Here is a 20447-nt window from a genome sequence, read left to right on the forward strand (position 1 = left end):
CATTAACATAACTTATTTCTACACTGAATGACAAAAGAAATGCAATTATAATTAGCCACTTTTTCACATGTTTACAAAATGAACCATTTCAGTGTTATATATGGCTCCTTGGTAACAGACTACAAACAAAGACATATTAAAAGTCACTAACCCTAATTTCCATACATGTAGTTGAACACATACACATGATGAAAAGAAAACAAAACAAGTATCAAATAATATATACAAAATATATAAATATTCAGTTGTAATCTCAATAATAACAAGATGAAGACTATATTTTATATACACATCTTAAATATACATTGTACATGTTAAACATACAAAATGGCTGACAGTGTATGGATGTTCACACATCAGTTTACAGTACATTTTTGGTTTGATTCCCACAAAAATGAGTTGGGTATACCTCAGTATAGTAGCAGTAGTAGTATCCTGACATGCAATGGGTCACAGGATCAATCCCCATTGGTGGACCCATTGCCCATTCTAACCAGTGCTCCCTAACTGGAGGTTGTGGTGTGTGCTGTCTTGTCATTAAACATCCATTGTTTTTTTTTCTTTCATACTTTCTTCATGTCATCCATTCCTTCTACTCCTTCATGCAAACTTTATTTTCTGTTCATCCCATTTGTCCCCACTTCTCCACTGTGGTGGGTGGGTCATAGCCCAGTGGTAAAGCACTCGCTCGATGTGCGGTCGGTCTTGGATCGACCCCCGTCGGTGGGCCCATTGGGCTATTTTTCGTTCCAGCCAGAGTTCCGTGACTGGCATATCAAAGCCCATGGTATGTACTACCCTGTCTGTGGGATGGTGCATATAAAAGATCCCTTGCTGTTAATCGAAAAGAATAGCCCATGAAGTGGCGACAGCAAGTTTCCTCTCTCAATATCTGTGTGGTCCTTAACCATATATCTGACGGCATATTTAACCATAAATAAAATGTGTTGAGTGCATTGTTAAATAAAAAAATTCTTTCTTTCTTTCCTTCATACAAACTTTATTTTCTGTTCATCCTATCTGTCCCCACGTCTCCATTGTGATCACTTAACTGTTTTCTTTGTTCTAATGACATCTCCTATCATCTTCAATACTTTACCCTTTTTTGTACTTACTAATTTTCTTTCTGTTTCTTTTTTCCTTTAAAATCTCTCCAACTATTTTATTTTCCTATGTTCCACTTTCCCACCATAGAAACAATGTAATCAGGTGGGAAGGGGTGATGTGAATCGAGGTTTTTTTTAATCCCAGTCATACAGAATGAATGCAATTCCATGAACAATGTTTTGTTTGATCTTTCCACATACTGAATGCACATACACTGGAAGGAAATGTTTTATTTAATGACGCACTCAACACATTTTATTTACGGTTATATGGCATCGGACATATGGTTAAGGATCACACAGATATTGAGGGAGGAAACCCGCTGTCGCCACTTAATGGGCTACTCTTTTCGATTAGCAGCAAGGGATCTTTTTATATGCACCATCCCATAGACAGGATAGCACATACCACAGCCTTTGATGTACCAGCTGTGGTGCACTGGCTGGAGCAAAAAAATAGATCAATGGGCCCACTGATGGGGATTGATCCCAAACCGACCGTGCAACAAGCGAGCGTTTTACCACTGGGCTATGTCACGCCCTGCACATACAGTTCTATGTAAATTAACTGTATCAATAAACTTGCATGCATACAAAATCACGTTAATTGAAAACAGGCATTGGACAAGCCCACCTTATCTGTCTCCAGGCTCCACGTTAAATGTACTTAATGCTGCAGTCACATATCCACCGGGTCCCGTACAAATTTGTCTACCTACGGTGGATTTCTAAGATTTCAGAAAATCGGGGGTATCGCAAGGGTCTGCGGCATCCGTGTGTAGCAGTCACATATTCGGCGGGACCTGTGCAGTGCCCTTTGAAGTTTTTTCGACTCCAGTCGCAAGACACCCGTGTGTAAGCTGCAAGGGTACAGACACCGCACGGCAGTCGGATGCGAGCCTTGAGATACCCATATGATGTTTACATATCATACAGGACTCTTAAGGGACTCGCATGGACATTGACTCACACGGACATTGACTCACACGGACATTGACTCGCATGGACATTGACTCACACGGACATTGACTCACACGGACATTGACTCACACAGACATTGACTCGCACGGACATTGACTCGCACAGACATTGACTCGCACGGACATTGACTTGCACGGACATTGACTCGCATGGACATTGACTCATTGACTCACACGGACATTGACTCACACGGACATTGACTCGCACGGACATTGACTCGCAAGGACATTGACTCGCATGGACATTGACTCACACGGACATTGACTTGCAAGGACGTTGTAAGATACTCGTACGATGATCTGGGAAATCGTACGGGTGTCGCACAATTTGAGGAACCCAAAATTCCATACTGGACCCGTGCGGTGCCTGTGCAATGCTGTCTACGATATGTCTACGGGCTTACAGCCAGTAAAACTTTCTACGACATATCGAGAACTTTTAACTCCGCGCTAAAAGCTTCCAATGCACCCTACGGTTAGGAAAGAATGCCAAGGCACCTGCAGGATAGAGACAGCACCCTTGCGGCCGCTGTGAGATTTTGCAAAATTTCCCCGAAATTTGGGCCCATACGGGCGCCTTATCCCAAATCGGTGGATATGTGACTGAGTCATAAGTCAAAGTATGATACTTATCTACATACTTTAAGTTACATACATTGCCGTACTTTTACGAATATGAAGACTGTCCACCACCATCCAATAAAGGACAGACATTCAACCCATAGGGTTAATGCTCGTTTTTTTCCCTTGCCATATCTGTACCAGACTGGTTTGAATTTACCCATGTACTTTCCTCCCTTAATACAATTTAAAGGGACATACCCTAGTTTTTAAACACTAAGGCATATTTTTCACTATTAGAGTCATTTATGATCACTGAAATCAAACATTACTTATATTTTATTGTTTAGATTATCCATTTCTGTACAACCGAAGTGTTTCTGGTTATCCTGGTGTTTCTAATACCACAAAATGCGTTTTTCATATTTTCAAAAATGCACGTGTGTCTGAGAAGTAACTGTTACGGAGTCGCGTTTTAGTTTATTTTTAAGGGTATTTCAACATGTCAGACTCTTGTTTCACCTCTTGTTACAGGTTTTTAAATTAACCAAACTTAGTATCCATTTTTACGGGTTGAAACTAGAGTCTAGGTGATAATTATTCCTTAGTGTTTAAAAACTAGGTCTGTCCCTTTAACCTCCAAATCGGTTTCTCTTCCTTTCTTTCTTTGTCGTTTCCACCATTATTTACTAATTAAGCTTCCACTATTTTTCACTTTACCAACTGCCTTCTTTCTTTCTTATTTTTATGAACCTTTCTCCATCCTTTCCTGTTGCACCTCACTTTTCAATTTCTAGCAACACCATACCCAGTTCCTTGGGGTTTGTTTTCCTTCTTTCATTTCCAACCACTCTCATTACCCATACCCTGCTCTCTAAATCCCTTTCCACTGTCATTTCCCCACATCTGTTCACCTCACATGATGTACAGAATAGATTTATTTGAGAACAGTTCAAGATTGTCTTTCTTCTATCATCATTGTACTAAAATATAATAACTTAGCAAATATGTACAGAATAATTTATATACGGTGGTATAACAAAATATTCATCATAAAAAAAAAAAAATCTTACAAGGACAAATTAAGAGAATCTAAAGCAAGTTTTTGATAGATTGAAAAACGTTTTTACCACTGGGATAGAACACAATTTGTCTGAAATGAGACAAGGTGAGTTTTCGATAACACAATTGTATGTGTCTACAATAAATTTGTATTTTTTGAAAAAATGACCAGATAGAGATTCATGGAATCAATCACTATTTTTCCAAATGCCTATTCAGTTTTCAATTGTGTGGAAATACGGCCTTGATCATGGATAATGATTTTGTCATTAAGATTAGTTAAATAAAGATACATACATTTTGTGGGAGCGCCTTGTTTGTTTTTCGGAGAGATAACATATATGATCAACATCTTTCTGTTATAATTTTACTTACATGGTAAATCCAACTAACATTCAATGACAATCTCAAACCTCAGTTATCTACACTGTCTGTCCATCACAAAGGTCAGTTTAGCTAATGGACAGAACATGATGGGACATTTTTTATTGTACTTTCAAACTGTGTAAACCTTTTTTTTACCATGATGGGATGACAGTATGGTCTTCTGATACAAATGGGTAGTGGCCTGTAACTCATTTCTCCTCTGAATTCATACCTGATGTGTACTGCTAGTTAATAATTTGAGAAATATTATTAAATGACATAAAACTGAGGTAGATCATTATGAATCAGACAATGTATACTAAATGGACTCATGAATTAAATTAATTATTTGCCATAATTGTTGGTACTATGATAAATGTTTTTTCAGGGGGCAAGGAAGGGGTGTGCTTATAAATGTTCAAAATTCAGACTTGGGATTGTATCACGGTCTCTAGACTTTAATTACATTTTTATTTATAAAGAAAGACTTTGAAATTCACAGAAGGCAGACAACAAATACTGCTCAAAATGCACAATATGGTGTTTTTTTATCATCAGTTTCACAAACACATTTTACTTTCCACCTTACACTTACTTCAGATATATTCAGAATTCATCATTTTCAGAAATGATAATACAGTGAAACCCCTCTAAACCAGACACCCTTGGGGCCAAGATAAAAAGTCCGGTATTAAGAGTGATCTGGTTTAGAGAGGTTAAGTTCTTTCCTGGTTTTTGAAAAGGGACGCTGTAAAATGTCTGGTATTGAGGGAATTCCTGTTTACAGAGGGTCCGGTCTTGAGAGGTTTCACAGTATAATAGTTAATATATAAGATTTTTTCTGTTTTTGTCTCAAGTTTTTCATATTGCTGTTTGAAAAAAAGGTCACACCATAAGTTTAATAAGTTATCTAATAAGTCTAAGCTCAAAGGCCCCAGGACCCGTTTTATGAAGCAATCTTAGCACTAAAATTGCCTTAAGTGCATAATGTATATGTAGTTAAAATGATCTTAGCACTAAGATTGCCTTAAGTGCATAATGTATATGTAGTAATGATTGTAGCACTAAGATTGCCTTAAGTGCATAACGTATATGTAGTTAAAATGATCTTAGCACTAAGATTGCCTTAAGTGCATAACGTATATGTAGTTAAAATGATCTTAGCACTAAGATTGCCTTAAGTGCATAACGTATATGTAGTTAAAATGATCTTAGCACTAAGATTGCCTTAAGTGCATAATGTATATGTAGTAATGATCTTAGCACTAAGATTGCCTTAAGTGCATAATGTATATGTAGTAATGATCTTAGCACTAAGATTGCCTTAAGTGCATAATGTATATGTAGTTAAAATGATCTTAGCACTAAGATTGCCTTAAGTGCATAATGTATATGTAGTTAAAATGATCTTAGCACTAAGATTGCCTTAAGTGCATAATGTATATGTAGTAATGATCTTAGCACTAAGATTGCCTTAAGTGCATAATGTATATGTAGTTAAAATGATCTTAGCACTAAGATTGCCTTAAGTGCATAATGTATATGTAGTTAAAATGATCTTAGCACTAAGATTGCCTTAAGTGCATAATGTATATGTAGTTAAAATGATCTTAGCACTAAGATTGCCTTAAGTGCATAATGTATATGTAGTAATGATCTTAGCACTAAGATTGCCTTAAGTGCATAATGTATATGTAGTTAAAATGATCTTAGCACTAAGATTGCCTTAAGTGCATAATGTATATGTAGTAATGATCTTAGCACTAAGATTGCCTTAAGTGCATAATGTATATGTAGTAATGATCTTAGCACTAAGATTGCCTTAAGTGCATAATGTATATGTAGTTAAAATTATCTTAGCACTAAGATTGCCTTAAGTGCATAATGTATATGTAGTAATGATTGTAGCACTAAGATTGCCTTAAGTGCATAATGTATATGTAGTAATGATCTTAGCACTAAGATTGCCTTAAGTGCATAATGTATATGTAGTAATGATCTTAGCACTAAGATTGCCTTAAGTGCATAATGTATATGTAGTAATGATCTTAGCACTAAGATTGCCTTAAGTGCATAATGTATATATAGTAATGATTGTAGCACTAAGATTGCCTTAAGTGCATAACGTATATGTAGTTAAAATGATCTTTGCACTAAGATCGCTTCATGGAATGGGGTTCACGAGTATAATTCACAAAACTCTCTCAATTTTAGCAATCATGCCAAATAAAAAGATTGCAAGAATGCTGTGATGTAGCTTAACCTTTTCGTGTCTGTGTTGAAATGACGTTACAGACTGATAATTTTTGTGACGTCAAACTAATAATATCACGCCATCATGTCCTAAACGTAAATTTATTTGGTGGTGTGCTGCACACTGTCATGCTACGAAAAGAGTAAGACAGTTTTAGAGAGCTTAAGAGAATTTTGTCAATTAGGCTCCTCCATAAAACTGCTTCTCTATTTCTAATTTTTTATTTCTAATTAAATTTTGAGAAGTGAAGATATCTTCTCACTTCACAAGATAAATTTCAAACCCTGATTGTGGGTAAACCCTTGGGGTTTGACTTTAAAGGCTGCTGGTGTGTAGGCATGGGGGTTAAGGGGTAAAATTAATACAGACTATTGTCTTATTAAACTGAACACAGCAACATTTCTTCTTTATTTTATGTTACCGGTTGTTTGGTGGGGGTTTTTTTTTGCAATATCATAAACATATACATAACAACATGAATTTTGCTTTGTTAATAAATGATGTCTGAAGATTACCAAGTTGCTCTTGTTGTCTATGGTCAGCCAGCCATTTTTTACTAAACATTTGCAAAGTATTTTGACTGGTTCTTGAAATGGCCATTCAGCTTAATATTTATAACCCTAGTCTTGGTACACTGGCATAGCAAGGATTTTATATTGGGGGGTGGAGGGGGGTGGATGAGTGGTGGGGGGGGGGGCACCAACATTGTCTATGCATGAATAGGAACTCTTTTAACATGCCCATTTCCACTGAAAGGTTCAGGCACTCCCGTCCCACCCCTGATTTAACCTCTGACATCACCAGTGGCCAACTCCGGAACAGGAAGAACATTGTCTATGAGTTTTATGTTATGGGGTGATAGGAAAATATATAACATGGTATGGAAAAAAGATGTGTCATGGGGTGGGTGGGGGGGGGGGGCATTGCCCTATGTCTCCCTTCTGGCTATGTCGGTGGTCTGGCAAATGTTAATGACAAACGGCTGGCTGAACTAACCACTGGTGTCTTCTGCTACAGTTCTGAATTGTTAGATTCACACAGACTTACAGAAATATTAAAATCTCTTAATTTCAAACCATGATGAGTATTAAGTCAATCAAATATTGCAGCTCCCACTGAATTGCACGCAGAACAGATGCATCTACCACAATGCACCTTTTTAACCAGGTTCATTATGATGAAGTCTTGGCTCAGCCAATAACAATTCAGGTTTCATCTTTGGGTGAAATTAAATACACATATACACAAATAAACAAATATGCAACCACTAATAATATGGATCTGAGGTCAGTAGCAACATGTTTTCTTTTTCAACAGGTCAGTGACCATATATCTCAAGGTCATCATCCAGGTGTTTCAAGGTCAACGACAGAAAATATCCCACGGTCAACAACTACAATTTTATTATCCACAACTCTGTATCCTCTGTATCCTATAGTAGAAATTCAATTATTAAGGTCAATATCCACCTATCTCAAGATAATGGCTAAGTGTTTCACTTTCTGTAAAAAATGACACGTATCATAATTCTTAAGATGGTATTCACAGTTTAATTCTTCTTTCATTTCTTCAACTTCCTTATAATTAAAATAATGTGTACCAACAAATGCAATCTTTAGTCTACAGGCAGCTTCAAACAATGCAACTTGTGAGGTCCAAATTAAAATCACAGGATTTAATTTCCCCACCAGACTGAGGCATTCCTTGTTGGGTTTTTTCCACATCATGAATCTGGTGTTGCATATAACCTTACACATCCTCATATTGTAGATATATTATTGCTTTCACCACACAGCTCATATCCCATCTTATTCTTTTTTCTTGATAAAGGCACAATTTATCAGTGTTGCAAGGCACGGCTTATAGAATAAGACTCAGTTTGTATTGGATTTTTCCAATGCTATTCACTGAGACTCAGTCTGAATTGGATTTTTCCAGCAGTGAGACTCAGTTTGTTGTGGATATTTCCAGTTTAACGAAGTAAGATTCAGTTTGTATTTAATTTTTCCAGCTCCATATAATCAGAATCAGTCTGTACAGGATATTTTCCAATTTCATGCAAGACTCAGGCTTTATTAAACAGTTCCAATCCCAAGCAGTGAGACTCAGTTTGTATTGGATATTTCCAACTCCATGCTCCTCCAACAATGACTATGATTCACAGTATATAGATGTTTTCATGAATTTTTCTAAAATATTGCACATGCTGAGAAATGATCATGTGAGAAATTTTTTTAAGTTCATGAAATGAATCCCACAGTAAAATAGAGTTTCACAAAAGTCAGAACTGTCAATATTTGTAGCAGCCATCTTGCTGGAACACAACTGGATGCCCTTCCTGGCATAGAGGTCACCGTTCCTACAAAACAAAATTTCAAAAAGTTAAAATTTGAAATTTAAAAAAAAAAAAAAGTTGTTTTACCCGTTATTTTAATTGAGGCCATTATGGCAAGGTTAATTCCTACTTTGAAAAAAAAGAAGCTTTTAATATACATGTACATATTAATGTGAGGCAAATATGACAAAAACATGTTTAAAGTTTATTTTGTTTATTGACACCACTAGAGCAAACAGGTCAATGAATGTCACACATTTGATAATTCTGACAAATAGTCTTTAGAGGAAAGCTACATTATTCCTTTAACAGCAAGGGATCTCTTATATGCAATTTCCCAAACAGGACAGCACATACCATAGCCTTAGATATACCAAAGGTCCAGTTCTGAAGGGTTTCCAGGTTTCACAGAATTGGACATCAATTTAATTTATGCTAAACAGTCCTTTTCTCTTTTCTAATTTGGTCTGCTTATCACAACAAATATTCTACACACGTTAAGTTTGAATGTGAAAATTTATTTAGCTTTATTTCCATCTTTGTATATTATACTTTATGAGCATATGGCTAAAAAAATGTAAAGAACTTGAAATAAATATTTGACAAGTCATTGAGTACTTGTCAGAATTAGTTTTGTCTTGTTTTTCTTTAACAACACCACTAGAGCACATTGATTTCTTATTGGATGTCAAACATTTGGTAAAATTCTGACATATAATCTTAGAGAACACTCATTAAATGTTTCTATTAGTATAACAAGGGATTTTTTATATGTACTTTCCCACATACAGGACAGCATATACCATGGCCTTTGATATACCAGTACTGGGTTCAACAACAATAATCAGAAAATGGGTCCACTGAGGGATTCGATCCTTCAACCCATGAACCCCAGGCAAGTGCTTTTCTGACTAAACTAGATCCAGCCCCTATTGTTCACAAACACAACAAATATGATAGTGTAGTTTATTTATGATAAAACAGTCAAATAAAGACGTTACATTTTTAGCCATCTTTGTTTGTTTGTGTAAAATAATGGTTTATTTATCGAATGGATGGGAGAAAAAGACTCCATAATGTGCGGTCATGTGGGATAGAAAAAGTACCCAAGAGGTGGGGGAAATTTCAACTCTGGTATTCAGCAAGCCTCGTCCCAGGTGGAAATTTCAACTCTGGTATTCAGCAAGCCTCGTCCCAGGTGGAAATTTCAACTCTGGTATTCAGCAAGCCTCGTCCCAGGTGGAAATTTCAACTCTGGTATTCAGCAAGCCTCGTCCCAGGTGGAAATTTCAACTCTGGTATTCAGCAAGCCTCGTCCCAGGTGGAAATTTCAACTCTGGTATTCAGCAAGCCTCGTCCCAGGTGGAAATTTCAACTCTGGTATTCAGCAAGCCTCGTCCCAGGTGGAAATTTCCACCACCTCAGGTGTACTTTTTTTTACCCCACATGATCGCACATGATGGAGTCTTTTAATCTAGCACATCTTAGTAAAACACTCTACCACTGAATTATATTTTGTCTAAATATATTTAGAAACACAAAACAACATTTTGATGAAAGAATAAATATAGGTCTAAAAACAAATATTTTATTTAGTCTAAATCACATATGTATGTCTTTTATGCAATGTTTAATGACGGAAAATTCCAAATATTGTAAGAATTACTGAAAAAAATCTACTTATCATTATCACTGTAATTCGAGTAAACACAAATCTATTCAGAACGGTTATTATATTTCTTTCTCTAATTGAAGCTATTCTTTGAGAGAAAAAAAAAGTAGAAATTAGAATAAGTAGCTGAACCTAAATATTTTGTGTCCTAAATCTAAGAAACTAAAAGCCTACCTTAACTTAACTATGATTTGGGGGGCTTTGAAATAAACATCTTTGTTCATTAAACCATAAACCATTGATTAATAACTAATTATCTCATAAACTCAAACATTCTTAAGTATTGTCCCACAAAAGCTAGAGATAATTAAAGGGACGGTCCCGAGTTTGCAGCCATTGTAAGATGTTTAAAATAACACAGCCTTAAATGGACGGTCCTGAGTTTGCAGCCATTGTAAGATGTTTGTGATAATAGAGCCTTAAAGGGACTGTCCTGAGTTTGCAGCCATTGTACGATGTTTAAAATAACAGAGCCTTAAATGGATGGTCCTGAGTTTGCAGCCATTGTAAGATGTTTGTGATAATAGAGCCTTAAAAGGACTGTCCTGAGTTTGCAGCCATTGTACGATGTTTAAAATAACAGAGCCTTAAATGGATGGTCCTGAGTTTGCAGCCATTGTAAGATGTTTGTGATAATAGAGCCTTAAAGGAACTGTCCTGAGTTTGCAGCCATTGTACGATGTTTAAAATAACAGAGCCTTAAATGGATGGTCCTGAGTTTGCAGCCATTGTAAGATGTTTGTGATAATAGAGCCTTAAAAGGACTGTCCTGAGTTTGCAGCCATTGTACGATGTTTAAAATAACAGAGCCTTAAATGGATGGTCCTGAGTTTGCAGCCATTGTAAGATGTTTGTGATAATAGATCCTTAAAGGGACTGTCCTGAGTTTGCAGCCATTGTAAGATGTTTGCGATTACAGAGCCATGTTGGTAACTACTATTTCATACTAAATACATTTTCTTGTTTAGAATACCAGTGTCTGTATATCGAATGTGTTTGCAGTCGTGCACTAATGTTTGTAGCACTCAGTTTTTACTTTAATTTTTGATATATATTTTTTCATACGAACAAAATTATTGGGAGATAAAATCCGGTTTGGGCATCTTCAAGCATTAGGCCAACAACAAACACTTTGTAAATACAGACACTGATATTCTAAATAAGAAAATGTATTTAATGTGTATGTTACGTTATCAAAAAGGCTCTATTGGTTGTAAACTCAGGACTGTCCCTTTAAGTGAACCAGGGCAGGACATAGCCCAGTGGTAAAGCATTCGCTTGATGCACGGTCGGTCTGGGATCGATCCCCGCCGGTAGACCCATTGGGCTATTTCTCGTTCCAGCCAGTGCTCCACAACTGGTGTAACAAAGGCCGTGGTTTGTACTAACCTGCCTGTGGGATGGTGCATATAAAAGATCCCTTGCTGCTAATCAAAAAGAGTATCCCATGAAGTGGCAACAGCGGGTTTCCTCCCTCAATATCTGTGTGGTCCTTAACCATATGTCTGATGCCATATAACCGTAAATAAAATGTGTTGAGTGCATCATTAAATAAACCATTTTCTTTCATTTTCCTTTAAGTGAACCAAGAAAACTGTGTGGTTAATAACCCAGTGAAGCATGAGGTGCTTGGGCTACATTTCATTTCAACTTATTTTTGTGCTTATATCCAATTAAGGTTCAAGCACGCTGTCCAGGGCACACAGCTCAGCTATCTGTGCTGTCTGTCCAGGATTAATCAATCAATGTGCTCTAGTGGTGTCGATGAACAAAACAAACTTTGATGTCAACTGTCCTTCAGAATATTGCAGGTGTACATTTAAGATGAAAATAATTAGGGACAGGGTGACTGTAAGGCAAAATCAGAGCACAGTAATATTATAGGAAAACTAGAAAAAAGAGGCACTTGATTTTCAGAGTATTAGAAGTGTGATAGGTTATATTCAATTATGATTCAAGTAGGCTTTCTTTGGCACATACCTCAGCTATCTGGACTGTCTGTCTAGTTGTTAATAGTTAGTGGTTAGTTAAAAACAAGTCAGTGTATATCAAAACATTACCCCCACAGAGCTATTAAAGATAATTAAAAGTGGATGCCGGTACCAGGATGTGAACCCAGTACCTACAGGACTAAAGTCTGATGACTTAACCACTACACCACTGAGGCCATTATATCCCACTCAAAACAATGTGTCTTAATCTATAGAGATGTGATCGGGTGATATTTTCCCCATGTTTAGCAACAGCAAGTGACACTAATGTTCACAAACCTTTGAACCGGTTCCTGATGTGCTCATTTGGTTTAATGTGAGGTGCATAAATCAGTCTATAGCAAACACTTTTCTGTTTGGATATGGCTGAACTCAGCCCTGGCCGCCTTTACATAAATTAACTGGATTAGCCTATCAAATTTGAAAATCTTATATTGTAGGATAAGATAACTCTTAAAACGTGTGTTCATCTACCAATCTACTGATTTCAATGTTATACACTCAAAATAACAATAAAAAGCTATTACAGTGGCATAAATGGACTATCAATCAGCCAATCAAAAACAAGAATTTTAATATAGGGTAAGATATAACTGCTGTTGAACTATCTGCCTATCGTCTGGCTCAAGACAAAATTTCTTCAAAAAGAATCAACAAAAAGCAACTACTGGTACAAACATTCACAACAAATAAAAAATAAAAAATAAAAAAAAATAAAAAAAAATAATAACAATAATAATCAAAAACATTCACAATTTTTTTTAATTTCCATTTTATTCCTATGCATGCTAACTATAAATATTGAATAAAATAAAAGTTGACAATAATCCAATTAGAACATTGAAACAGAATACATCACAATGGAAGGAGAAAAATAAAATGGCTGAAAGGAGTGCACGAAACTGGAAACAAAATGGGGGAAGGCCTGAGTACAGCGAGATAAAAACTATTAACACCAGGAACATTGAGTTTACCATGATCCAGCGGAAGTTGTTCTGGATAGTGGTGACCTGGAAGATTTACAGATCAATATATACTCCAACATGTAAGAATAAATATTTGTCCATTCCATAGCCATGTCCCCATTTTTAAAAATACATTTTTTTAAATTAACATTGGACAAAAAAAGTAGTTATGGTTTTTCAAGTATCCATAAAAATATGTTTATTCTGAACATAATTTTTACATATTAAAAGGTTTATAAAAGATTTTTCAGATTTACTTCTTTTTGCATTCACATATCAAAAGGTTTACAAAAGATTTTTCAAATTTACTTCTTTTTGCATTCACATATCAAAAGGTTTACAAAAGATTTTTCAGATTTACTTCTTTTTGCATTCACATATCAAAAGGTTTACAAAAGATTTTTTAAATTTACTTCTTTTTGCATTCACATATCAAAAGGTTTACAAAAGATTTTTTCAAATTTACTTCTTTTTGCATTCACATATCAAAAGCTTTACAAACGATTTTTTCAAATTTACTTCTTTTTGCATTCACATATCAAAAGGTTTACAAAAGATTTTTTTCAAATTTACTTCTTTTTGCATTTAATAACAGGACACATTTTTAATACTGAACAAAAATTATGAATTTATTTGTAGGCTAAATCTCTGCTCTTTAAGCTGCAATTTCATCTTTTATGGGGAGGAATTTAGCTCAGTCGGTTGAGTGCTTGCCTGAGGTGTTTGCATTGCAGGATCAAATCACCTCCGTGGATCCATTCAACTGATTTAGTTTTCTCGTTACAACCAGTGCACCACAACTGGTCAAAGGCTGTGGTATGTGCTTTCCTGTCTGTGGGAAAGTGCATATTAAAGATCCCTTGCTGAGTTAAGAAAAATGTAGCGGGTTTCGATCCTTTGATGACTACAAGTCAGAATTGCCAAATGTTTGATGATTAATTGATCAATGTGCTCCAGTGGTATTGTTAAACAAAACAAACTTTAACTTTCATATTTTATCTGCATAAAGTTTAAAAGCCAATTCCATGTATTCATAACATGTGTTATTAAAACTCAGTGCTTTGATGCTAATATCAGATTTTCGTAACAATATTAATTATCCCTCCCTCATCCCCTGACCACCCAATATAACACTGCAATGCAAAAGAATAAACTATTTTTTTTATTAAACATGTCATTCATGCATCGAAAAAGTTTTATTTATGGCAGAGTAGAAGGTGAAAACATCTCACATTCCAGATCATACATAACGATAGGCAATCAGGAAACTGAATGATGAAACGATACATTTGTGAGGAATATAGCACATAATCGAGAAATAATTCATGCACTAAATGCCAGCCATCAACACTCAAATGACTCCACGGCGGTGGACTTTTATCCCTTAGTGTGGCCTGGGACTAAATAAATCTATGGGCCAGCACTAAGAGCGTGTCATTTTTAGGACTAATGTAAAATAAAGTGGCTGCAATAAAGAGCATCATTGATATCGCGGATGAATGATCAGCCTAACTGCGTAACATTGCTCCAGCTTTTTCCATCAGTGTCGAGAAGCATCTTTTAAATTAAAACAAAGTTAGAAGGACAAAAAGGTTTAGAAAAAAGTTAATGTACAGAATTAGATCCAAAAAGACGAGATTAGTATGCAATCAGTGGTGTTATAGATATCTGTAATGGTTTTGTTTTTACTGTGGTCATATAGTGTGATATCTGAAGTGGCCATAGTGTTATTGATATCTGGTATAGTCATGGTGTTATTGTGGTCCAAATGTCACATCTGAAGTACCCAGTATTTACAGTGTTATATTGATATCTGGTGTAGTCATAGTGTTATTGATATCTGGTATAGTTATGGTGTTATTGTGGTCCAAATGTCACATCTGATGTATTCGGTAGTTACAGTGTTATATTGATATCTGGTGTAGTCATAGTGTTACTGATATCTGGTATAGTCATGGTGTTATTGATATCTGGTATAGTCATAGTGTTATTGATATCTAGTATAGTCATGGTGTTATTGATATCTGGTATAGTCATGGTGTTATTGATATCTGGTATAGTCATGGTGTTATTGATATCTGGTATAGTCATGGTGTTATTGATATCTGGTATAGTCATGGTGTTATTGATATCTGGTATATACATGTAGTCATGGTGTTACTGATATCTAGTATAGTCATGGTGTTATTGATATCTGGTATATAGTCATGGTGTTACTGATATCTAGTATAGTCATGGTGTTATTGTGGTCCAAATGTCACATCTGATGTATTCGGTAGTTACAGTGTTATATTGATATCTGGTGTAGTCATAGTGTTGTAGATATCTGGTATAGTCATGGTATCTGGTGTGGTTCATGAATTATGGTTTTATTCATGTCTTGGTACTATTGAAATCCATATGGTCATGGTGCTATATTTATACCATTAGTGGTCATGGTGTTATTGATATCTTAAGTGGTCATGATGTTATTGATATCTTGAGTGGTCATGGTATTATTGATATCTTGAGTGGTCATGGTATTATTGATATCTTGATTGGTCATGGTATTATTGATATCTTGAGTGGTCATGGTGTTATTGATATCTTGAGTGGTCATGGTATTATTGATATCTTGAGTGGTCATGGTATTACTGATACCTTGAGTGGTCATAGTTTTATTATATCTTGAGTAGTCATGGTTACTGATATCTCAAGTGGTCATGGTTATATTGATATCTCGAGTGGTCATGGTATTATTGATATCTCAAGTGGTCATGATATTATTGATATCTTAAGAGATCATGGTATTATTGATATCTCGAGTGGTCATGGTATTATTGATATCTCGAGTAGTCATAGTATTATTGATATCTTGAGTTGTCATGGTGTTATTGATATCTCAAGTGGTCACGGTATTATTTATATCTTAAGAGATCATGGTATTATTGGTATTATTTATATCTTAAGAGATCACGGTATTATTGATATCTCGAGTGGTCATGGTATTACTGATACCTTGAGTGGTCATGGTGTTATTGATATCTCGAGTGGTCACTGTATTATTGATACCTTAATTGAGTGGTCACAGTATTATTGACATCTTCAGTGGTCACAGTATTATTGATATCTTGAGTGGTCATGGTATTATTGATATCTTGTTTGGTGATGGTATTATTGATATCTTGTGTAGTCATGGTATTATTGATATCTTGTGTAGTCATGACACTATCAATATCCAATGTAGGTAATGAGTTGTCACGCTGCAACTGGACACAAGAATAGTGATGGTGTTATCTTGGTATTTATGGGTATCTCTGTATGTGAGACAATATTATGCAAATGGTTAAACTAAGAAAGGTACTGTCCTGTTCAATAACACCCCAACACAATGCTATTGTTAAAACTAAACCCGTTTTATCGTATATGCACTCTTCACAGACAGCTCAGCACATACCATGACCAGTAATATACACCAGTCATAGACTAAGGTTAGTAAAAGTAATAAATAAATTAAATAAAGTTTGGTAATTTTGACATAGTCTTAAAGAGGAAATTAACCCACTACATTTTTCCATTAGTAGCAAGGATTCTGTCTTATGAACCATCCCACTGACAGGATAGCACATACCATGGTCTTTGATATATATACTAGTCATGGCGCACTTGCTGGAATGCAAAATAGCCGAATGGGTACACCGATGGGGATCAATACTAGAGTGACCACGCACCGGGCGGGCTCTTTATTACTGGTCTACATCCCGCCCTAAAGAAATATATTAAAAGGCCATGCTATGTGCTTTCTTGTTTGTGAGAAATTATGCATATAAAAGAGGCTCGCTAATTTAAATAGAGTGACCTATGCATCATGCTTTAATTAGGCCATATATTTATTGGTCATTTATGGGTCAAGTGTATGGGTCAAAATATTTAAAAGTGTTTAAAACCTGGATTTGATTATATAGAAGATAAGATTGAAACATAATTATTTCTTTAAATTGTTTTTTAAAATACATATATACTGTACACTTGTTTTCTTTTATCATTTTATATATATATATATATATATATATATATATATATATATATATATATATATATATATATATATATATATATATATATATATATATATATATATATATATATATATATATATATATCCTAACTCAGGAATGGAACTCAATTATATAACCTGAAATCTAAGACTGTATTCAATTTGCTAACAGTTCAAGTCCACATTATCATTTAGAAATCACATTCTATATTTGAATCGACATTTTAAACTTTAAACATTGTAAATACATGTAGCTTTTAACATTTTATACAATATTTTGTTATCATATTAATGCATGATTTATCTCAAAGTTATTGAAAAGCAGGCAGCTTATAAATAAATAAGTTAAATCAGACTGATAAATGGAGCCTCATATGTATCATTCTATTGTGTTGAGATAACGCAGACATGCACAGGTATATAGTCGTTGATAACTGCCATTATCAGGTAAATGTGATGCATTATGTATAAACTGCTTTGGATGAGAAGGCCATCTAAGTACATAAGAGAGCTAGTACCATGTGTTTAACACATATACAGGAAGTGTGGATTAAGCAATGTGCTGGTGAGTCATTACACAAGATATTCCTTCTCTGTTTTATTTCTAAATGGGGCCATTAAAGGCGCAGATCCTAATTTGAACCAATGAAAACAAGACGCTATGTTTGGTTAATCGATAAACCTCGTAACACATTTGAATAAAATTTTAACAGCAGAGTGAAAGAAGAGTCTTTGATGTTGAAACAGGGAGAATACCCTCTAAAAATAGACTAGAGATTGTCTCCATAACTGTCATACTGTCAGAGGTATGTGTGTTTTTAGAATGATAAAAAATGTATTTCGTGGCATTATAAATACCAGGATGACTATAAACACTTTTGTTGTACAGAAATGGATATTCTAAACAATAAAATATCAGTAATTCCTTTTTTCAATAATAAAAAATTGGCTTTAATTGTGAAAAATATGCCATAGTGTTTTTTAAAAATATGGTCAGCCAGTTTAACAGTTTGTAATGTAATGCATTCCCAGGGGTAGCTCTGACACTTATAAAATTCACCAAATCTGATTTTATTTTTTTATTTTTTTACAAATTTTCTTTCAATTTGCCAAATAATTTTATGTAAAATATGTGATACTTTGTTAGAAAATAACTTGATTTCTGCAATTTTTTTAATTTATATACATAATTTAGCTAAATTATAATAATTATAATAATTTTCTGCTCACCCAGAGCTATCCCTCATTCCTCATTCCTGTTTTATATTGTGCATTTCTAAAAGAAAACTACAAAATAATTTATTATACAAAATAATTGCCTTACCTCTTTTAACATTTGATGAATCAGCTGAAAAAGAGAAACACAAAAATGTTTTTAATTTTTTTTTTTTTTTTTAAATGTTTGAAGGATTATTATTATCGTTTTTCATATATATTGTTCTTATATTTATATTAAAAATAGTTTTTTAATATCTTTAAAAATATTTTAAATTAAAATAGCCACTTAATAATATCTTTAACGTTTTTAATCAAAAATAGCTGTTTAGTATGTGAAACATCCTTTTAATCAGAAATAAAGTTTTTAACACCTTTTAAAATAAAAAATAGTCATTTAATATTTTAAACATCTCATTAATAAAGAATAATATTTTTTTAACATCTTTTTAATCCAAAATTATATAAATAATATCTTTGACATTTAAAAAAAAAAAAAATGGCTGTTTAATATCTTAAATATCTTTTTTGATCATGAATAATATCTTGAAGAAAAAAACATTTATATAACTTCATGGTTTTATTGCTTACAGTATGTCCAGCTATAGTATTATGATTGTCTTGGAGTACAGAGTCTGCTGGAAATACATGTAAGTTCTACAGTGTTCAACATTTAACATTTTGGGCAGTATCCCATTTGGATACTAATATTTCAAAATCTGGTATCCCACCTGAGAATTTAGTATCCTGGCAAAATATCCGCCTAGTCAGGTCCTCCCCCCCCCCCCCCCATCATTCATTCCATATGATGAATAATAGCTCCATCAAAAAATCCCTATTTACATTGATGAAGGAGGAGGAGGGGGGATCGGGCGGATATTTTTCACACCGCTATTGCTCTAGTGTAGCATTAAACTGGGTACGAGTTGGGGGAGATATTGTTACGGCATAGCAATAGACTGGGTATGAGCTCAAAAATACTGTTACTTAACTTCACCAGTAAATGATGATTTTCATTGTTTCAGCGAAAAATAAAAATGCAGGATTAAAAAAAAAAAAACATTATATGGTATCCCGCTGGGATACTGGGTTCTTGAAGTTTGGTATCCAAAAGTAAATTCTGGTATCCCCGGGATATCGGGATACCATTAATCTCTAACACTGGTTCTGCCATATGTTATATCTGAGATTATAAGATACATGTACTTCTGAATATTTATTCTAAATGCTAACTTATCCCTAATCCTAGCCCTAGCTCTAGCCAAAACCCTGTCCTAGTGTTCAAATTCAACAAATAATCGGGACCCGGATTTAGCAATCATTTCGTCTGCCATGAAATTATATACAGTGAAACCTCTAAACACCGGACCCTCTGTAAACTGGAATTCCCTCAAAACTGGACGTTTTACAGAGTCCCTTTTTAAAAACCAGGACAGAACTTAACCTCTGTAAACTGGATCCCTCTTAAAACTGGACATTTGTCTTTGTCCCAAGAGTGTCCAGTTTAGAGGGGTTTCACTGTACATGTACACTGCCACAGGAACATTATAGGTAGTACTAAACCAAATAACTTCCGGCTGGGTCAAAGTTCAAGGTGCACCAAACTTTTGATAGAGAAGTGAACACCACAAGTCCTGTGATTGGTTATAAATGTGAGTGTGTTGGTTGTAAAAAATAATAGTTTCATCTGGGTAAAAAAAAATGCAATTTTATTTCATCTAGTACCAATGTGTCAAGTAGTCTTGTGCTTGAAACATGTATGGGGTACCTGTAAAAAAAAGCACTCGAATTTTGTGCGGAACTAGGGTAGTCATAGACGCTACCCGTTGTCTCAGAAACGAGCAGCTTGACCCCCAATTTTTTCTGATTCACTTTAAGTGTGAGGGGTGGTAGTATTTATATCC

At 34.8% G+C, this 20447-nt stretch overlaps 1 protein-coding gene across 1 annotated transcript in view; it reads right to left on the bottom strand.

Moving 5' to 3' along the window:
• Nucleotides 1-5845: 5845 nt before the first annotated feature.
• The window catches only part of LOC121389528 (zwei Ig domain protein zig-8-like), a 226573-nt gene continuing 211971 nt past the window's right edge, over nt 5846-20447 (bottom strand). Inside the window, exons 6-7 of the mRNA XM_041521189.1 lie at nt 18653-18676; nt 5846-8688 (exon numbers count right to left, since the gene is read on the bottom strand). Of these exons, the coding sequence (XP_041377123.1) occupies nt 8570-8688; nt 18653-18676 (143 nt within the window). The 3' untranslated portion in view covers nt 5846-8569. The remainder of the gene's footprint in view (nt 8689-18652; nt 18677-20447) is intronic.

Source organism: Gigantopelta aegis, chromosome 14 (genome assembly GCF_016097555.1).
Source record: "Gigantopelta aegis isolate Gae_Host chromosome 14, Gae_host_genome, whole genome shotgun sequence".
Classification (NCBI taxonomy): Eukaryota; Metazoa; Mollusca; class Gastropoda; order Neomphalida; family Peltospiridae; genus Gigantopelta; species Gigantopelta aegis.